Source organism: Passer domesticus, chromosome 5 (genome assembly GCF_036417665.1).
Source record: "Passer domesticus isolate bPasDom1 chromosome 5, bPasDom1.hap1, whole genome shotgun sequence".
Classification (NCBI taxonomy): domain Eukaryota; kingdom Metazoa; phylum Chordata; class Aves; order Passeriformes; family Passeridae; genus Passer; species Passer domesticus.
The window spans coordinates 319,945-339,785 of NC_087478.1; the positions used below are offsets into that span (position 1 = coordinate 319,945).

General features: G+C 53.9%; 2 protein-coding genes across 2 annotated transcripts in view; one reads left to right on the forward strand and one right to left on the reverse strand.

The window, feature by feature from the left end:
- Nucleotides 1-2,374: 2,374 nt before the first annotated feature.
- On the forward strand, nt 2,375-12,159 carry IL15RA (interleukin 15 receptor subunit alpha). Its single transcript, XM_064421642.1, has 8 exons — nt 2,375-2,559; nt 8,995-9,186; nt 9,786-9,839; nt 10,054-10,242; nt 10,416-10,445; nt 10,754-10,823; nt 10,914-11,171; nt 11,832-12,159. The coding sequence occupies exons 1-7, from the start codon at nt 2,487-2,489 to the stop codon at nt 11,017-11,019; spliced, it is 714 nt and encodes a 237-aa protein (XP_064277712.1). The 5' UTR covers nt 2,375-2,486; the 3' UTR covers nt 11,020-11,171; nt 11,832-12,159.
- A 1,007-nt stretch (nt 12,160-13,166) lies between these two features.
- FBH1 (F-box DNA helicase 1) overlaps nt 13,167-19,841 on the reverse strand; it is a 32,373-nt gene continuing 25,698 nt past the window's right edge. Inside the window, exons 15-20 of the mRNA XM_064421531.1 lie at nt 19,358-19,555; nt 17,872-17,997; nt 16,671-16,777; nt 15,286-15,426; nt 13,514-13,834; nt 13,167-13,473 (exon numbers count right to left, since the gene is read on the reverse strand). Of these exons, the coding sequence (XP_064277601.1) occupies nt 13,733-13,834; nt 15,286-15,426; nt 16,671-16,777; nt 17,872-17,997; nt 19,358-19,555 (674 nt within the window). The 3' untranslated portion in view covers nt 13,167-13,473; nt 13,514-13,732. The remainder of the gene's footprint in view (nt 13,474-13,513; nt 13,835-15,285; nt 15,427-16,670; nt 16,778-17,871; nt 17,998-19,357; nt 19,556-19,841) is intronic.

Consider the following 19,841-nt stretch of genomic DNA (forward strand, 5'->3'; position numbering starts at 1 on the left):
CACCTGGAAATTTCAGACACAATTGGATTTTTTACATTTTTTGAAGGAATTTTTGAGCAGAAAGGCAAAGTCTTGCCAGGCTGAATTTTCTTTACCACAACCCAAGGTGATCACACTCCGCTCTGGCACAAACTTCCCTTCTGGAAGATCAGCAGCTGCAGATCAGCAGCACCAAACCCTCACCTGGAAATTTCAACCACAACTGGATTTTTTACATCTTTTAGAGGAATTCTTGAGAACAAAGGCAAAGTCTTGCCAGGCTGAATTTTCTTTTCCAAATCCCGAGGTGATCACGCTCAGCTCTGGCACAAACTTCTCTGCTGGAAGATCAGCACCTGCACAGCTCCTTTGCATCAGCAGCACCAAAACCTCACCTGGAAATTTCAGACACAGCTGGATTTTTTACATCTGTTAAAGGAATTCTTGAGCAGAAGGGCAAAGTCTTCCCAGACTGAATTTTCTTTTGCAAAACCCGAGGTGATCACGCTCAGCTCTGGCACAAACTTCCCTTCTGGAAGATCAGCAGCTGGAGATTATCAGCACCAAAACCTCACCTGGAAATTTCAGACACAACATTTTTTACATTTTTTGAAGGAATTCTTGAGCAGAAGGGCAGAGTCTTGCCAGACTGATTTTTCTTTTCCAAATCCCGAGGTGATCACGCTCAGCTGTGGCACAAAGTGCTGTGAACCCTGCCCTGCTGACTGCTTTTCATCCTGTGGGATCCCAGCCCGGCCAGAGTACAGCCACAAGTGTCACCAGCCCGCCCTGGGGAGCTGGCATTGCCCCCAGCTGGAGTGGAACTGTGTGGATCCTTTGTCTCTTCCTTCTTACACATCTTAATGGTGAGTTTTATTTTAATTATTTTTTGTTTGGGTCAGGATTAAACGTGTGAGATGGTATTTCTTGTTGGACTCAGGTGTTTATTGGTTCTTATCCATGTCACAGTCTCACAAACCCTGAGTTCTACAGCACCTCACTCTAACAAACTAAAAATGGAGCCCCATGTCTCTCTCTATAAGACTTTGTAAGGATAAACTGTCCAATTAAGAAATGACACCCTAATTATTTTCACTTTTAACCCAATAACCAACCACCCATGCCCCACAATGTGAGCTTTTTTATCCAATGACACAAAACCACCCAAACCCATGGAGGAGAAGGTGAAGAAGAAGGACCAACCTCCTCCCCAAACCTCCATCTTGTTTTATAGAGTTTAAGAGTTTAGAATACAGTAAAATATTTAAGTTTCCCACCCTGTGCTCTCACACACTTCTATCCAAACTGCACAGCCACAATCCCAGCTCTGCCATTCCATTCTGGAAGCTTCTCCAGGGCCTCAGGTCAGTGCAGAGTTCTCCTGGGGCTCAGAGCCTGCAGCACAGAGAGGCTGGAATTCCAACAGAACTCCTGCAGCTTTTTCACCTGGAATGTTCCTAAGCACTGCCCTCAGGCATTTCCTCCTGGTTCTCCGGGCTCGTGCTGCTCTCTCTAAAACACACTTGGCAGGGTCCAGAGCTTGGTCACGGGTGCAGCCTCTCTTCTGCCTCAGGGAGGGTTAATTGAGGTTAATTCTCTTTCCCTGGGGGCAGAGGGAGAATTTATTCCCCTGTCATGAAGTTCTGGCCATGAAATATTATCCAAGTTACCCTTTGCTTTCCTTTTCTAGACACGTGGGGCTATTTGCTGATACTCACTGATAAAATTTAAAACAAACAAACAAACCACAGAGAATAAAGAGGCCACGAGCAAGGAGCTGCGTTGGGGAGGATTTGTTGTGAGCAGAACCTGTGGGATCTGAGTCCTGGAATGCTGTGAGCTGGAGCCTGACCGCAGGAGCTCTGCAGAACTTCCAGGGCTGGGTCACAGCTTGTTTTGCATTTTAAGATTTGTGTGGGGACCAGCACGTTCCAGCTCCATCATGGAATCCCCCCAGATCCAGGAGGAGGAGCTGCATCCCCCAGGACACCGCGATTCCCTCGGACAGCACATTCCATTCCTCATCTCCTGCCGGGAATTCCTCCCTCCCCAAGACGCTGCATCCCAAGAGAATCAGGACCCTCCTGGGTGTTGTTGTGACCCCATATCGCATCCCCCAGGCTCTGCTTTCTCCAGGGGCACCCCACCCCCTCTCCCCACCCCATACTGCACCCCCGGCTCACGAACCCAAACATTTCATCCTTTTCCTCCCAGGGCACCTCACACCCGCTGGATCCCGCATCCCTGCACTTCATCCCTTTCCGTCCCCGGGACCGAATTCCGCTCGGGCACGGGATGTCCCCGGCACTGCCACCCCCGCATCCCCTCCCGGACCCCGCGTCCCCTCCCTGCCCCCGGCCGCCCATCCCGGCAGGGCGGCGCGTCCCTCCCGGTGGCCCGGCTCGAAAGCGAAAGCGAAACCGCTGTGGCCACACCGTGACGGCGACAGCGGCGGGGAAGCGGCACGGAACCGCCGCCGGAGCCCGGAGCTGCCCCGGGCCGCTGCCATGGCACCGCGGCCGCTGCCGCTGCTCTGCGGGGCCGCCGCTCTGCTGCTGCTCCGCGCCGCCGCCGACACCGGTAAGCGGGGCTGCCCCGGCTCCCGCCCGGCTCCGAGCCCTGCCCGGGGCGTCCGCGCCCTCCCGGGATCTCTGCGCCTTCTCCGCGGTGCCCGCTCCCTTCCCGGGCTCCCTCCGCCTTCCCCGCGGTGCCCGCTCCCTTCCCCGCGGTGCCCGCTCCGTGCCCGGGGTGCCCGCTCCGCTTGCCGGGATGCCCGCGGTACTCCCCGGGATCCCGGCTGAGCCCGCTCGACTTCCGGAGGGAATCGCGCCGCTCCCGGAGGTTTCCCAGCTCCCACGGCGGTGCCCACACCCTCCTTAGGGTGCCCGTGCCATCCCTAAGGCGCTCGCTCCGCTTTCCCGGGATGCCCGCGGCGCTCCCTGGGACGCCCGCTGTGCTTCCTGGAGAACTCACGCTACTCCTTGGAGAACTCACGCTACTCCCTGGAGAACTCACGCTACTCCCTGGAGTACCCGAGCCCCCCCTTGGGGTGCCCACACTGTCCCTGGCGTGCCCGTGCCATCCCTAAGTGTTTGCTCCGGTCCCGAGGGTGCCCTCTCAGCTCCCCGGGATGCCCGCTACCCTTCCCAGGCTACCCACGCTATTCCCCGGGGTACCCAAAATCCCACTCGGGGTGGCCGTGCCATCCCTAAGATGCTTTCTGTGCTTCCTTGGATGCTTGTTCTGCTCCCTGGGGTACCCAAGCCCCCACCCCAGGCTGCTCCCCGGGGTGTCCATGCCACACCTGGGGTGCCCACGCTGCTCCCTGCATTCCCAAACCTTTCCCCGGGTGCCTCCTGACCCACCCCCAGAGTGGCCAGGCTGCAGCCCCGTGTCCCCCGGGTGCTCACCTCGCTCCTGGCATTCCCAAACCTCTCCCCGGGTGCCTCCTGACCCCTCCCAGAGTGGCCAGGCTGCAGCCCCGTGTCCCCCGGGTGCTCACCTCGCTCCTGGCATTCCCACACCGCCTCCTCCCGGTGCCCAGGGGGGCTGGGGGTGCTTTCTGGGGTCTGTGTGAGGGACCCTTGGGAGCTGCATCCCCGTGGGGTCTCAGCCTGGCTGCACTCCGTGGCTTTTCCACACCACTGGGACTTGTCCGTGGCTGCTGAGCCTGGAATGTCACAGCATTGTCCTGCCTCTCCAGAAGTCCAGAATCCTGGAATCACTGGATCATGACGGCTGAAAGGCAGCTTCAAAGTCACTGAGTGTAACAATTAACCCAGCCCTGCCCAGGCCACCACTGAGCCTGTCCCCAGTGCCACATCCACAGGGCTTTGAATCCCCCCAGGGTGGGGACCCCGCCCTGACCACGCCAGCCCATTCCAACAGCCCTTTCCAGGGAGGAATTTCCCCAAAATCCCCCCTGAGCTGCCCCGGCCCAGCCTGAGGCCGTTCCCTCTCTCCTGTCCCTGTTCCCTGGAGCACAGCCCGACCCCCCCGGCTGTCCCCTCCTGCCAGGGACTTGTGCAGAGCCACCAGGGCCCCTGAGCCTCCTTTGCTCCAGGCTCAGCCCCTTCCCAGCTCCCTCAGCCCCTCCTGCTTCTCCAGACCCTTCCCAGCTCCCTCAGCCCCTCCTGCTTCTCCAGACCCTTCCCAGCTCCCTCAGCCCCTCCTGCTTCTCCAGCCCCTGCCCAGCTCCCTCAGCCCCTCCTGCTTCTCCAGACCCTGCCCAGCTCCCTCAGTTGTTCCTGCTTCTCCAGACCCTTCCCAGCTCCCTCAGCCCCTCCTGCTTCTCCAGACCCTTCCCAGCTCCCTCAGTTGTTCCTGGTTCTCCAGACCCTTCCCAGCTCTGTTGCTCTTGGAGTTTGGGAAAAATCTCCTCACAGCTTGGGCCTTGGAACAACACCTCAGTTCATCCTCGCAGGAGCTGCTGGAAGCAGCAAGACCATTAGGAAATGTTTAATTTGCTGATAATATGGCAGCTGTGAAGGATTCTGTGAAATAAAAGCTGGAAGGGAATGCAGAGCTTTGGGTGCTCACTCTTCTCCAAGCTCCTGAGTGCTCTTGAAGCCCTGGAAAATTCATTTATCCCTATTTATAACAGAATGACGGGAATGGCCAGGAATGTCAAAGTCTTTGGTGACAAAAATAAGCCAGAAGAGCACCATGAACTGGGAAGACACGAGCCCTGAGCCTCAGGAACGAGCTAAAAATAGCCCTCCCAAATTCATTCCTCACTGAACATGGATCCCAGACATCCCAACAACATTCCAGGCAGCAGTGCTGCCACCAGGATTGTTGTTTGGGGCAAAAACCATGGGTTTAGGGGGTGTTAGAAAAAACAAATAATATTTATTTTCTTAGTTCACGTGATGGGTAATTTGGGATGTGCTGCTGCATCCCACGACGTTCCCACCGGGCATCCTGTCCTCTCCTGCTCAACTGGAAATATTTTTGAGTTAAAATGTGGAAGTTTTATTTATTTCCATGATTTTGGCATTTCTCATGGATTTTTCTTGCATCCAGATTTGTGAAATTTCTCTTTTCTCCACTTTTTTTTTTTTTTTTTTTTGCTCATGGTTTTTAAATTTTGAGCAGAAAAACCCCCACATCTCCGGGCCTTTTCCTGATAATTTTTTAAGGAGAACAGCCAAGTTTTTAAGGAGAACAGCCAAGTTTTTCCAGGTGTGGATCCTCCAGCATCCAGCTGTTGTTGTGCATCCCAGGGAATTTGGACATGGGGTGACATCACATGGCAGCATCTCCATTTGGGATCATCCTGGCTGTATTCCCTGTTCTGCTTCCCAACGTGTCGGGATGAGCTCATCCTCCACAACTGGAGGCTGCTGGTGGGGAAAGACAAGAAAAAGTGAAGAAAAAATCCACAGAAATGCAAAATCCTTGGATGTCAGGCACATTTCAACCTGGATATTGAATCCCAGCAGGATGCAGGGAATCCTGATGGAAATAAGGCAGCTGGAGGTGTTTTCCTGGGATGGTCAAATTCCAGCACCACAGCTCCTTTGGAAGGCTGGCCAAGCGTGGGATGAGGCTTTGAGCAGCTGGGATGATCCATTCCTGGGAAATTCCAACTCATTCCTGAGGGATTAAAGCCTAAATCCTGCATTTCCAGCTGATTCCTCCCCTTTTCCCCTTGGGATGTGTTTGGTCTCATCAAAGAAGCTGAAATCCATGGATGGTGTGAAACGTGTGGTGATCCTGGAGATCTGGTTTGAACAACTTGGGCATTTTTTGAAGAGGAGATTCCAACCAAATGTGAAAACAAACCCCTTTTTGGAGGATTGGGCTGAGGAGAGCAGGTTTCAAAGCTGAAGGCATAAACACAGCTTGCAGATCCCTGCTTTTCCTGGACGTTTCTGGTGTTTAGGGCTGGATTTCCTGCTGTGCTCCCTGTGGAGGCGCAGCTGGCATTGGCACGGGAGGGTTTTGCACTCACTGAAGGCACAGTGCCAGCTCTGGTGAGTTGTGAAACATCCCCAGGCAGGCGTTTCCTCAAATCCCAGTTCCAGGAGCTGCTGATTCCAGGAATTTCACCCATGTCTTGACAGCAGCTGTGCTCAGCACCTGCATGTCCCCACGTCACTGGTGTCCCCTGGCCAGGATCACACCCGGATCCACCCGGAGCAGGTTCCCCTGGGATGTTCTGGGGATGCACCACAAATCAGGGCAGGAGTTTGTGAGGATGGAGATTTTTATCTCTGGATGTTTTGGGTGCTGTGGGAGCACGTTGTGTTCCTGTCCCCACTGCTGCCGTGCCACTGTCCCCTTCCCATCCTGCTGCCATCCCCACGGTTTCCAGTTCCCCATCCTGCCCCATTCCCACAGTTTCCAGTTCCCCATCCTGCCCCATTCCCACAGTTTCCAGTTCCCCATCCTGCCCCATTCCCACAGTTTCCAGTTCCCCATCCTGCTCCCATTCCCACAGTTTCCAGTTCCCCATCCTGCTGCCATCCCCACGGTTTCCAGTTCCCCATCCTGCCCCATTCCCACAGTTTCCAGTTCCCCATCCTGCCCCATCCCCACAGTTTCCAGTTCCCCATCCTGCCCCATCCCCTCTGTTTCTGTCATGTTCCCATGCTCACTGTGTTTTCAACCCCATGTTCCCATTCCCACTGTTTCTATCCCCATTGTGCTCCTATTCCCATCCTGCTTCCATTCCCACTTTTTCCGTTCCCATCCTGCTCCCATCCCCACTGTTCCCATCCCCATCCTGCTCCCATTCCTGCTGCCATCACACCCCTGTCCCTGGTGTCTCTGTCCTTGTCACCAGCACGTTCCCACCCCTGTCACTGCCATTCCCATTCCCATTCCCACTGTTTTTCCATCTCTGTTCCACGATGATCCCAGCCCAGCTGTGTGTTCCTGCTGGCTGGACTCTGCCCCATCCCAGCTGGACATCGTTCCATCCATGCCAGGCACCAGCTCATCCATCCAGCCTGGCCATGCCTCATTCCACCCTATCCCTAATTCCCAGATATCCATCATTCCATCCTATCCCTAATTCCCAGATATCCATCATTCCATCCTATCCCTAATTCCCAGATATCCATCATTCCATCCTATCCCTAATTCCCAGATATCCATCATTCCACCCTACCCCTGCTTCCCATCCCAGATATCCATCATTCCATCCTATCCCTCCTTCCCATCCCAGATATCCATCATTCCACCCTACCCCTGCTTCCCATCCCAGATATCCATCACTCCATCCTATCCCTAATTCCCATCCCAGATATCCATCATTCCATCCTATCCCTCCTTCCCATCCCAGATATCCATCATTCCATCCTACCCCTGCTTCCCATCCCAGATATCCATCATTCCATCCTATCCCTAATTCCCATCCCAGATATCCATCACTCCATCCTATCCCTACTTCCCACTGCTCCATCCTAGCCATAGTTCACATCCCAGCCCTGCATGGATCCACCTCATCTGTGCATCCCATCCCAGATATCCATTGTTCCCTCCTGCTCATCCATCCCATCCCAGAATCCCAGATATCCACCACTCCCTCCTGCTCATCCATCCCATCCCATCCCATCCCATCCCATCCCATCCCATCCCATCCCATCCCATCCCATCCCATCCCATCCCATCCCATCCCATCCCACCCATCCCAGCTGTGTTTTGTGCTATTCCCACTGTACCTCTCCCCATCTCTCCGTGCTGCCTCCCACTGGGTTAGGGGAGCTTCCAGCAGCCAGGATCATGGATAAGCCATTCCCACACCACCACGGGGATCCAGGTGCTGGCAGGAAATGTTTCCCTTTGCACCAGAAAAGAAGGGAAATCTCATCACTCTGGTGTGGAACCGAGCTCATCCTGAGGCTGAAGGGGAAGCAGGAGCTCGTTTGGGGAAGAGCAAAGCCACAACTCAAAATCCATCGTTGTCCCTCCGTGTGGGGTACTTGGAATTCAGCTGCCACCTTCCAGAGGGGAAAATCTCCTGGGAAGTGGCTGGAGGACTCAGCAGAGCTGGAATTTTTCACGTCCAGCTGCGAAATGAGTGGAGAGGGATGGGGGCAGTGACCACAGCTGGAATTCAGCAGCTGGAGGCAGCTGGGGCTGCTGGCCTGGGACAGCCACTGCATGGGAAGGAATTCCATAGAAATTCCTTGCTGGCTGGATGAGCTGCTACGAGTGACCACAAACATGCCAGAAGTGGAGCTTTCCCTTTCTCCAGCCTCTGGAGGAGCTGCTACAAGTGATCCCAAAAATGCTGGGAACATTCTCCCTTTCTCCATTCCCTGTGTCAGGCACGAGGTCCCTTTATTTCTGCAGGATGGATGAATCCCTATATCCACCCCCAGGCAGGACTTTATAGCACCATGGAAAGCTTTGGGTTGGGAGGGAATTCAGGGATCACCTCATTCCATGTCCTGCCACGGGCAGGGACACCTTCCACTATCTCCAAGCCCCATCCAGCCCGGCCCTGGGCACTTCCAGGGATGAGGAGCGGGGAATTCCCCAGCACAGCCGGAGTATTAGGTTCTGTTTTGTCGGGCCAGGGTTTTATGAGCCCTTAAAAGGGAACCTAATCCACCCAAGGATAGCTTGGCTATTACCTTTGGAGGCAAATAATGAGCAGGATGGCTTCTGCTGCAGTGTTAGAAACAAAAGGGTTTAATAAAAGGCAAAACAATAAACAGAAAATCCGAGCCAGGTACAGAGGTCTGTTCCTTGGTATAAACACGTTCACAAAAGCCTCGTGGTGCCTTTGTTCTCTCCTTTTCTACCTGTTGGGCCAGGCAGGACCTTTTGGCTCCTATCCAATGAGGTGACCCCAAGGTTTTAGTGAAGTCTCTCGGGTCCTGTGAGGTGGCTTTTCACCTGATCGTTGGGAGAAACTTCTGGGCTTCCTTCCTTTTTTGGGGGACAAAGGCTAGTTTGCCCCTCTCTCATTGGGGGCATCCCCCTACACTCCTTCACCGGAGCTTGTCTGCTCTCCCTGTTGTGATTCCATGTTTTTTTTCCCATCCCATCCCACTCCAGCTCGCTGCAGCCGCCCCAAGGCCGTGGCCAACGCTCACATCGACGCCGGGAACCGCACGGAGCTGAACTCCCGCCTGCGCTACGCCTGCAACCCCGGCTACAAACGGAAAGCTGGGACCTCCAGCCTCATCCAGTGCATCCTCTGGAACGGCTCCGAGCCCCGCTGGACCCACCCCACGCTCCAGTGCATCCGTGAGTCCGAGCTGGGAGCTGGGAGCTGCGGCAGCTCCGGAGCGGGAGCATGGGGGAAACGCGAGCAAAGCTCTGTTTCTTCCAAAAGAATCAGAAATTGGGGCAGTACAGAGAGGAATTTATCCGTGGAATTCCTCATGGATCATGGGGGATGTCCATGGGTTGGGAAAACAAAAGTTTAGGGACTTCCATCCTTTGGTGCTCCCAGACCTGGGGGAGGAATTTATTGTTGGGGACAGAACGCCAAGAATTTATAAACCACAAAGAGACTCTGCATAAACCAGAGGTGCCCAATCTGGGAAAACAGAATCAAAATGCTGAAAATACACATTAATTAGGATGATTAAAAAGGGACAAATTACTAATCAAGAGAAGATAGAATGGTAATTATTAGCTTGAAGCCAGTGAGCATTAATTCCTTGTTTTGCTAAAATATAAAAATTGTTAAAGTTTGACAATGAACATCCATTTTTTGGAATTAGGGGAATTTCCCCCAGACCTCAATGTTGGATAAAATAATTTTGACTCCCTAACTTACCAAACCACTTGGAGAGTTCACTTCCCAGCTGATGGTGTCTCCCTGTTGTGTTTTCCCAAAGGAGATCCAGCTGTTTCCTGGGAAACCCCCGGCCTGGAGAGCACGACCCAGAGGGGTGAGGAACAGGATTGGGATTGGGATTGGGATTGGGATTGGGATTGGGGCAGAGCCACAGCTGCCAGGGTGTGGAAAGCCCAACATTCCCGTGCTGGGATCAGATTCACCCCATGGGGTGAAATCCCAGCGTTCTGTGGCTGCTGGGTGAGGGCACGGAAATAACGGCACCGGTGATTTTGGGAATTTAAACATCTCCCAAACCATTTTCCCAGCAGGTACCACTGGTGCCAGCCCGAATTCCAGCCCCTCTCCAGCTCCCAGCCAGTCCCCTGTGCCAGCAGCAGCTGATGGGCTGTCACCAGATGGATCCAGGCCAGCGGAGATGATTCCAACACTGGACACATCCAGGCTGGGAGAGGGGACAACCCCGCTGCCCACCCCGCCCACGGATTATGCTGCAGGTTGGGCTGATTCCCAGGGAACTCCAACCTCCCCTGGGCCTTGTTTCACCCACAAAGGCTCTTTTGATTTTCCAGAGGAACTTTCCTTCTCTGCAACCTCCTTCCTAGTGAGGCTCCTCCCAGCATTTCTTACCTTTGCAGCTCAAAGTTTCCTTTTCTCTCCTCTTTTCCAGTTTCCATCCAGTCCGTGGCCTCTTCTGTTGGTAAGCTGGAAAAAAAAAAAAAAACAACAAAAAAACCCAAACTTCTTTGGGAAACAGGGGCTTATTTCAATTTTTTTAAGCTTAAAATTCCTTTTGGGGGCTGTGGGAGCTTTATTCCCTGGCCAACGGGAATGCCACTGAGGGGGGGAAGGATTCAGCACCCACATTTCTCCCTGGGAAGAAGAATTCCCAATTCCCTCCCTTGGGATCTTGTGAAGGTGCCTGGAGTGGTTTGGGCTCCTTATGGAGCTGTTTTTTCATCAGGCACGGGTGGGGAGATGCTCCTCACCCCCGTGTCCATCCCACAGGACTCCTGGTGCTGCTGGCCACCGGGACTGCGGCCGTCTGCTGCTGGAGGAGGAGGAGGAGGAGGAGGAAGTAAGTGCCAAGCCCCAGGAATGAGTTTTCCAAGGCTTCTGTGCCTCCCAAAGCCTTGCAGTGCCACTGATGCTCCTCTTCCCCCCACAGATTCACCAGGCAGGGCTACACGGTGACAGAGTCAGACATTCCCATGGAGGGAATTCCCTCTGGGAACCAGGAGGTGGCACCTCCTGGCATTGTCCCCACGGGCTGAGCACCCACCCTGGGGACACTGAGCACCCACCATGCCCAGGGATGGAGTTCTGGATGCTTCCCTGAGGGGTGGCACAGCACACGGAGCAGCCGGGCACGCGTGGCTGCTCTTCCCAGCCTGAACACGGATGATTCCCATGGATCATCCCAAAGGTGGGTGGGGGTCCTGCACCAGGAGCTGGGATTGGGGGGAAGTGGGGATGCTGGTGGTGGGCAGGGAGAGGGTTGGGATGTTGGGATGGGGTTTGGGATGAAGCTGAGCTGCCCTGCCCCAGGTAATTCCCATTCCCTGTCCAGGAGCATGGGCAGAGCTGGAGTAGCTGGATACCTGTCCCAGCTGTGCCCCAAATCCCAAAAAATGGATGGAGGGGGACCCAACCAAGCATCCCCCTAAACATCCTCATCCCTTTCCTGGCTTTGTCCACAAATCCCAGGGATGAGACTGAGAAAGAACCAGCCAAGCATTTCCCCAGACATCCTCATCCCTTTCCTGCCTTTGCCCCAAATCCCAGAAAATGGATGAGGGGGACCCAACCAAGCATTCCCCTAAACATCCTCATCCCTTTCCCAGCTTTGTCCACAAATCCCAGAAAATGGACAGAGAGGCATCCAGCAAAGCATTTCCCCACATCCTCATCCCTTTCCCAGCTTTGTCCCCACATCCCAGGAATCAGACTGAGGGAGAACCAGCCAGGCATTTCCCCAAACATCCTCATCCCTCTCCCAGCTTTGTCCCCACATCCCAGGAATCAGAGTGAGGGAGAACCAGCCAGGCATTTCCCCACACCCTCACCCTTTCCTGCTGTCTTGCAGCCACGGAGGCAGAGCCAGAGGTGTTGGGACCATCCCACCCCCAGAACCCAGGGATCCCCTGGAAGTGCTTCCAGCACCGATCCCAGCTCTGGATCCTGATCCCCACTGGCTCAGGGGGAACCCAAGCTGGAGCAGTCTCTACAGGCACCACCAAGGACAAAGAAAACAATTTAGGGAATATTTTCCTTTGTGTGTTTTCCCTTTATCCATCAGCTGTTTTTAGGCACTTGTTTCTTTATCCAGGTTTTATCCACTTGTTTCCTTACACTCTGGAAAAGGCAGCTATTTATTTTTATGTATAAATAAATATATTTTATATAAAAACCAACAGAGCAGTGGGTTCCTAACTGGATGGGAAGGATTGGATTGGGATGAATCCCTGCCCACAGCACCAAGGACATTCCCATCAGACACCATGGAAATAAAGGGTCCATTCCCATCCTCCAGAGCTGCCAGTTCTCAAAAGCTTGGGAGGCTGCAGGGATGCAACAGCTGAAATTGCAGGGCTTCTCCTGGCTGCCCTTGTCCTGTTTGTGCCTCTGGTGCAGGATGTGTGCCAGGCACAGCACTGGGCACATCCCTGTTCCCAGGGATGCTCGGGAGGCTGGGAGGGAGCAGCAGGGGCCTGATCCAGTTCCAGGCTGGGAATGCATTCCTGGAGCCAGCTCTGGAAGTGACAGCAGAGGGAGGGAAGCAGCTCCATGAATGGAAAAAGGGATGGCTGAGATTCCTGCAGCAGGCACAGCCCAAGCTCCAGGCTGTGTCCAAGGGCACATTCCTTAAAGCACTTTCAGTTTTGATTTCCCTTGGCACAGGCTCTGGAATTGCTGAGTGTGATCCACCTGAGCGTTCCTGGGAAATAAAGGGTATTTAAGGGCAGGGAAGAGACACAAAGGAGCTGTTAAGGCTTTTTTTGGCTACACATTTAATTCTAGGATTGGAAATCCCTCTCCAGTTTGTCCCTGAGTTTGGCTGGAACCAAACCAAAGGAATTTTTCTGCTCCTGCCTCGTTTTTTTCTTCCTGGTTGGCTGCAGGGAGAGGGGAAAGAATTCAGAGAAACCTCTCAGCTGCAAAGATGGAAAATGAGTTCACTGGGAGAGATTTATTATTTCCTCCCACAGCTGGACAGGAACAGTTCATTTTGAAGAAATAAATCTTCTTTGGATACTTTCCAGTGTTGTGTTTCCTCTGCTTCCAGAGGGTCAGAGGGATTTCCAGGAATTATGAGATGTTCAGGAAATTTGGACACTGGTGACAGGAGGAAGAGTTCCAAAATGAACCCTGCTCTGTCTGATCCATTCCTAAAGTGCAGATTCCTCTGGAGATCCCACTCCCAGCTCCTGGAGGATGAGGCAGGGCTGGAGGAAAGGCATCACATTGTCCCCAGGGAGTCTGGAAGTTCTTCTGGAGCTGGGAACATCCTGCTCCAACATCCGCCTGGAATTTGGAGCTGGGAACATCCTGCTCCAACATCCGCCTGGAATTTGGAGCTGGGCTGAAATCTGTTCCAACATCTGCCTGGAATTTGGAGCTGGGCTGAAATCCTGCTCCAACATCTGCCTGGAATTTGGAGCTGGGAACATCCTGCTCCAACATCCACCTGGAATTTGGAGCTGGGAACATCCTGCTCCAACATCCACCTGGAATTGGGAGCTGGGAACATCCTGCTCCAACATCCACCTGGAATTTGGAGCTGGGCTGAAATCCTGCTCCAACATCTGCCTGGAATTTGGAGCTGGGCTGAAATCCTGCTCCAACATTCGCCTGGAATTTGGAGCTGGGCTGAAATCCTGCTCCAACATCCACTTGATTTTCGAGCTGGGATGTGCCAAGAGGATTTGTCCCACATCCAGGACAGCTCTGGGAAGCTGGAGGGCTTTGTCAGAGCTGGATGGGCTCCTACTGGGTCGTTGGGAAGGAGGTGAGAGGAGTCAGGGAGCCAAAGAACAGCCAGGTGCAAGCCTGGCAAAGGAATCCCCCTGGATCCCGGCTGCCGTCGCTCTGTGGGAGGAAAAGAGGAGATTTCAGGGAGGAGGAAGCAGCAGGAACACAACCTCGTCTTCCCAGCTCTGCCACAGCCCAGGGAGGGGAGCCATGATGTGCCCAAAGCAAGGAAATCCCACACAGAACCATGGAATGGTTGGAAAAGATCTTTAAGGACATTGAGTCCAACTGCTCCAGGAAGAACTGATGCCTTGTGAAGGCTGAGCTAGAAGAGAGAGTAGATGGAGCTCCAGAATAAAGCAGGGATTGATGGAAAGGATTTCCTCCATGGGTGCACCTCGGGCAGCAGCAGAGCCCAGCCAGGGCTGCCCCCAAGATGAACCCAAATGGTCCCAAAATGAACCCAAATGGTCCCAAAATGAACCCAAGATGAACCCAAATGGTCCCAAAATGAACCCAAGATGACCCCAAATGGCCCCAAAATGCACCCAGGATGAACCCAAATGGCCCCAAGATGAACCCAAATGGTCCCAAAATGAACCCAGGATGACCCCAAATGGTCCCAAAATGAACCCAGGATGACCCCAAATGGCCCCAAAATGCACGAGCGCTGCCGGGGTCTCTCCCTGGGCTCAGCTCTGCTCCATGTGCACATTGCAGTTCAGTGTCCAACCCCAGTGCAGCCCCTGCACTCCCATCCTTGTTTTTCTCTCTCAGCCCACGGGGTTTGTGCTCCTGGGCTGGCATTGGGATCATCTGTCCTTGGTGCCCAGCTCAGCAGGAATTGTTTTGTCTCCCTGCTCTGGGCACAGAGCTCCCATCCCATAATGTGAGCCCAGACCCACACCCCAAAGCAGCTCAGAATGTGGAAATAGAAAAGCCAAACCCTGCGGGATCAGGGAGAGCCCCCCGAGGTTCTCCCAGGAGCTGAGGCAGCACAGCCCTGTCCCCAGTGCCACAGCCACGGGCTCTGGAACGCCTCCAGGAACGGGAATTCCACCCTGCCCGGGCAGCCCTGCCACGCCTGGAAACCCTTTCCATGAGGGAATTGTCCCCAGGGTCCCCAGAGCTGCCCTGGCCCAGCCCGGGGCTGTTCCCTGCCCTGCCCGTGGCCATGGAGCTCCCCAGGCTGAGCTCGTGTTCCCTGCGGAGCTCGGCCTCCCCACGCCTCGGGACAAGGATCCAGAGGGACCAAAGGCACCCCTGGCCCTGGCACTGGCACGGGGCCAGGCTGCTGTGCCAGCCCAGCGGGCATTCCGTGGGCTGCAGGAGCCACACGTGGGCTCTGGCCCTGCAGAACCCCAGAGCTGGATCCCCCTGAGCCTCAGATGGGATGTGTGGGACGGAGTGGATCTGTGGGAAGTGCAACACCACCTGGAATTACCCTTGGAGTTCACCCCTGGCTGTGAGCACGAGGACAGGGATGGGGAGCTGAGATCCCTGCTCGGAACAGGGACTGGAATGGCTCAGGAAGGCTCCAAATCCCAAATCCCAGGGAAGGGACCTACGTGAGTCAACGGGAGCTTCTTCACCACCAGCCCGGAGCTGACCTCCAGGGGTTTTGCACATCCTGACACGCAGCAAACAACAGCAGCTCCATCCTTGTCCTTGCCAGCCTCACTCAGCAGCTCCACCCGGAGGAATCGCTCCTAGGAAACATGGAGAAAAGGGAATGGCACCCTCGGAGGCAGCTGAGGGAAGCTCAACGTTGCTCCGTAATTTTTTTAAGCCCCTAAGGAAGAGACTTTGGACATGATGGGATTTAAAGAAGGAACAAACCCTCAAATTCCTGGTGATGAAAAAGCTCCAGAAGCCAACAGGAGGGAAGGAAGGGAAGGAAGGGAAGGAAGGGAAGAAAAGGAAGAAAAGGAAGAAATAGGAAGGAAATGAAATGAAGGAAATGAAATGAAATGAAATGAAATGAAATGAAATGAAATGAAATGAAATGAAATGAAATGAAGGAAATGGAATGAAATGAAGGAAATGAAATGAAATGAAGGAAATGAAATGAAATGAAGGAAATGAAATGAAATGAAATGAAGGAAATGGAATGAAATGAAGGAAATGGAATGAAATGAAGGAAATGGAATGAAATGAAGGAAATGGAATGAAATGAAGGAAATGGAATGAAATGAAGGAAATGAAATGAAATGAAGGAAATGAAATGAAATGAAATGAAATGAAATGAAATGAAATGAAATGAAATGAAGGAAATGGAATGAAATGAAGGAAATGAAATGGAATGAAATGAAGGAAATGGAATGAAATGAAATGAAGGAAATGGAATGAAATGAAGGAAATGGAATGAAATGAAGGAAATGGAATGAAATGAAGGAAATGGAATGAAATGAAGGAAATGGAATGAAATGAAGGAAATGGAATGAAATGAAGGAAATGGAATGAAATGAAGGAAATGGAATGAAATGAAGGAAATGGAATGAAATGAAGGAAATGGAATGAAATGAAGGAAATGAAATGAAATTAAATGAAATGAAGGAAATGAAATGAAATGAAATGAAGGAAATGAAATGAAGGAAATGAAATGAAGGAAATGAAATGAAGGAAATGAAATGAAGGAAATGAAATGAAGAGCTGGAAGGCCCTGCAGGCTGGGAAAAGGGAACCTCCACACTTCCACGGAGATAAAAACCCAGGATCTGTGGAGAACAACATCCAAATGCAAGAACTGTGGAAAAAGCTCACTGCCATCCTGTGTCTTCCTACTGGAATCTCTGATGGAGCAGCAAAATGCAGGAATAGAAGTGATTGCTGCTATTGTGGTGCATGCCAGCACAAGGAGCAGCCATGGCATCAGGATGGATCTCAGGATAATCCTTGGGTGCCTGGAATCACCCCCAGCAGGAGTCCCCTGCCCTGGGAAGGCTTCACTTACTCCAGCCAGAGCCAAAAGGTTTTCCAGGGATTTGGACATCAGCAGGCACTTCTTGGCTCTGGTCACGGCCACGTAGAGCAGGTTCCACTCGTCCTGAGGGGTCCTGGCTGGGGGGAGGAGAGACAATCCACAGGGCTTCGAAATTCCCCCAGGAATGGGGACTCCACCCTGCCCTGACCACCTTTTCCACGGGGAAATATTCCCTAAAACCCAATCCAAATGTCCCAAATCCAATCCAAACCTCCCCTGGCTCAGGTGGAGGGATCAAAACTGGGATCAGGGAATGCTGAGCTGCTCCAGAGCACGGAATTCCCAGCTGGAATCAGCCCTGGGCACCCTGAGCCTGGCTCAGCCTCCCACACCAACCCACTGGGAATGGTTTATCCAGTCCTGCCTTGCTGGGATGGGATTGCTGGAGCCAGGGAATCCGTGGGGTTGGGAAATTTCTGGGATGGAACCCAACCATTCCCAGCACTGCCAGGGCCACCCCTGTCCCCAAGGGCCACATCCACAGGGCTTGAAATCCCAACAGGAATGGGGATTCCACCCCTGTGCCAGTGCCTGACCACCCTTTCCATGAAGGAATTTCCCCAAAACCCCCCTGAGCTGCCCTGGCCCAGCCTGAGGCCGTTCCCTCTCTCCTGTCCCTGTTCCCTGGAGCACAGCCCGACCCCCCCGGCTGTCCCCTCCTGCCAGGGACTTGTGCAGAGCCACCAGGGCCCCTGAGCCTCCTTTGCTCCAGGCTCAGCCCCTGCCCAGCTCCCTCAGCCCCTCCTGCTTCTCCAGCCCCTGCCCAGCTCCCTCAGCCCCTCCTGCTTCTCCAGACCCTGCCCAGCTCCCTCAGCCCCTCCTGCTTCTCCAGACCCTTCCCAGCTCCCTCAGCCCCTCCTGCTTCTCCAGACCCTTCCCAGCTCCCCCAGAAGTTCTCCAGACCCTGCCCAGCTCCCTCAGAAGCTCTCCAGACCCTGCCCAGCTCCCTCAGCTTTTCCTGCTTCTCCAGACCCTTCCCAGCTCCCTCAGCCCCTCCTGCTTCTCCAGACCCTGCCCAGCTCCCTCAGCCCCTCCTGCTTCTCCAGACCCTGCCCAGCTCCCTCAGCTTTTCCTGGTGTTCCAGACCCTTCCCAGCTCCATTCCCACTCTCCAGCCCCTCACCACATTTTTCTTTCCCATTTTTGGGGTCTCCAGGGAGCTGTTCCCTCACCAAGAGCAGTGTTCATCGTCCTCAGGAAGTCCCCAGTGACAGAAGGGATTTGCACAAAATCATCTGCCACGCAGACGGTGTCGAATTCCAGGCCCTTGGCTTGGTGCACGGTCCCGATGAGAACATCTGGGAAAAACAAGGAAAAAGGCTCAGCCTCGGCAGCAATAATGGTAATTTTTGTTTCATTTCATTCTGCATCCACTCCCCTTCTCCCAAAGCTCCTCTGTGAGGAATCAGGATGGATGAAGGGGATTTGTACCCAGGGAAATTCCTGGTTGGCATCCCGAGCTCCAGCCACATTCCCAAACAGGAATGTTCAATTTCTGAGGAGTTTTCTCTCCCCAGATTCCAACAGGAATCCCAAATGGGCAGGGGTTCCACATTCCACTGTCCCAAAGTCCAGCCCTGGGCACTGCAGGGATCAGGGGCAGCCCCAGCTCCTCTGGCAATTCCAGCCCAGCCAGCAATTCCCAATTCCCAAAATCCCACCCCAATCTCCCTTGCCAGGGAATTCCCTCCATTCCCAGCTCTCCCAGCCTGGGATTGGATCCATCCCCACCCCGATTCCACTCCAGGAAGGAATTTTGGGATCCAGGGCCTTCACTGGGAATCTCAGGACTCCAGGAAGGGTCTCCTTTCCCTTTTCCATCCCCAACTTCCATAAAAATCCCTGGGGATGGATTCTGAGTGTCCCAAATCCCAGAATCCCAGAGCAGTTTGGGTGGGAAGGGACCTCAGAGCTCATTCCAGGGACACCTCCCCTGTCCCAGGCTGCTCCAACCCTTCCTTGGGCACTGCAGGGATCAGGGGCAGCCCCAGCTGCTCTGGCAATTCCAGCCCAGCCAGCAATTCCTCATGGCCAAGATCCCATCCATGGCTGCCCTCTGGCACTGGCAGCCATTCCCTGGCTCCTGTCCCTTGTCCCCAGTCCCTCTGCAGCTCTCCAGGAGCCCCTGGAATGTGCTGGAAGCTCTCCCTGGAGCCTTCCCTTCTCCAGGGAACATTCCCAGCTCTCCCAGCCTGACATTGGATCCATCTCCTCTCCAGGACATTCATGGGCCCAGGGCCTTCACTGGGAACCTCAGGAAACCATGAAGGGTCTCCCTTCCCTTTTCCATCCCCGTTTTCCATCAAAATCCCTGGGGATGGATTCTGAGTGTCCCAAATCCCAGAATCCCAGAGCAGTTTGGCTGGGAAGGGACCTCAGAGCTCATTCCAGGGACACCTCCCCTGTCCCAGGCTGTCCCCTGGCTCCTGTCCCTTGTCCCCAGTCCCTCTGCAGCTCTCCTGGAGCCCCTGCAATGTGCTGGAAGCTCTCCCTGCATCCTTCCCTTCTCCAGGAGAACATTCCAGCTCTCCAAGCTCCCTCCACAGCAGAACCTCCAACCCCAAAACCAACTCCCCCTCCATCCTCCCTAAAAACCCCGCCTGACCCTTTTCCCAGGAATCAAAACAACCCCAAATTCCTGCTGGGGCCCGGGCTCACCTGCCAGGGCCTCGTGGGGCACGTGGCTGTCCCGGATCCTGCCCAGCAGCGCGGGGATGCTGTGGCTGTACCTGTCCACGAGGCAGATCTTGCCCTGCAGGTCGCGGTCGTCGGCGCGCGCCGCGAACTCCCGCAGCGCCGGCAGCCCCCCGGCGCCCGCCCAGCGCCGCACGAAGGCGTCCTCGATGCGCAGCTGTGCTGCCAGCCAGGAGGCAAATATTGCACTTATTTTCATTTTTATTTCAGGTTCCATTCAGGTTTTTCAGGCTTATACTGATTTTTCTCGTTTTGCGGCTGCTGAAGGGATTTTGCCAGGGGTTCGCCGCATAAAAATTGGGAATAATATTAATGTAATGGAATATTTTTGGAAAATTGGGGAATTTTTTGGATGTCTTCATAAAAATCTCGTCTGTTGCTGGTGGGTTTTAAAGGGATGATTTTTATCCTGAATTTTTTTTCCTGAATTTTATTCTGTATTTTAAAG

Bases quoted from the DNA above. Each gene is read 5' to 3' on its own strand.
- IL15RA (XM_064421642.1), top strand. From the start codon at position 2,487: ATGGCACCGCGGCCGCTGCCGCTGCTCTGCGGGGCCGCCGCTCTGCTG. The intron at 9,187-9,785 runs GTGAGTCCGAGC...GTTTTCCCAAAG, and splicing joins CCCCACGCTCCAGTGCATCC to GAGATCCAGCTGTTTCCTGG. The intron at 9,840-10,053 runs GTGAGGAACAGG...CCATTTTCCCAG, and splicing joins GGAGAGCACGACCCAGAGGG to CAGGTACCACTGGTGCCAGC.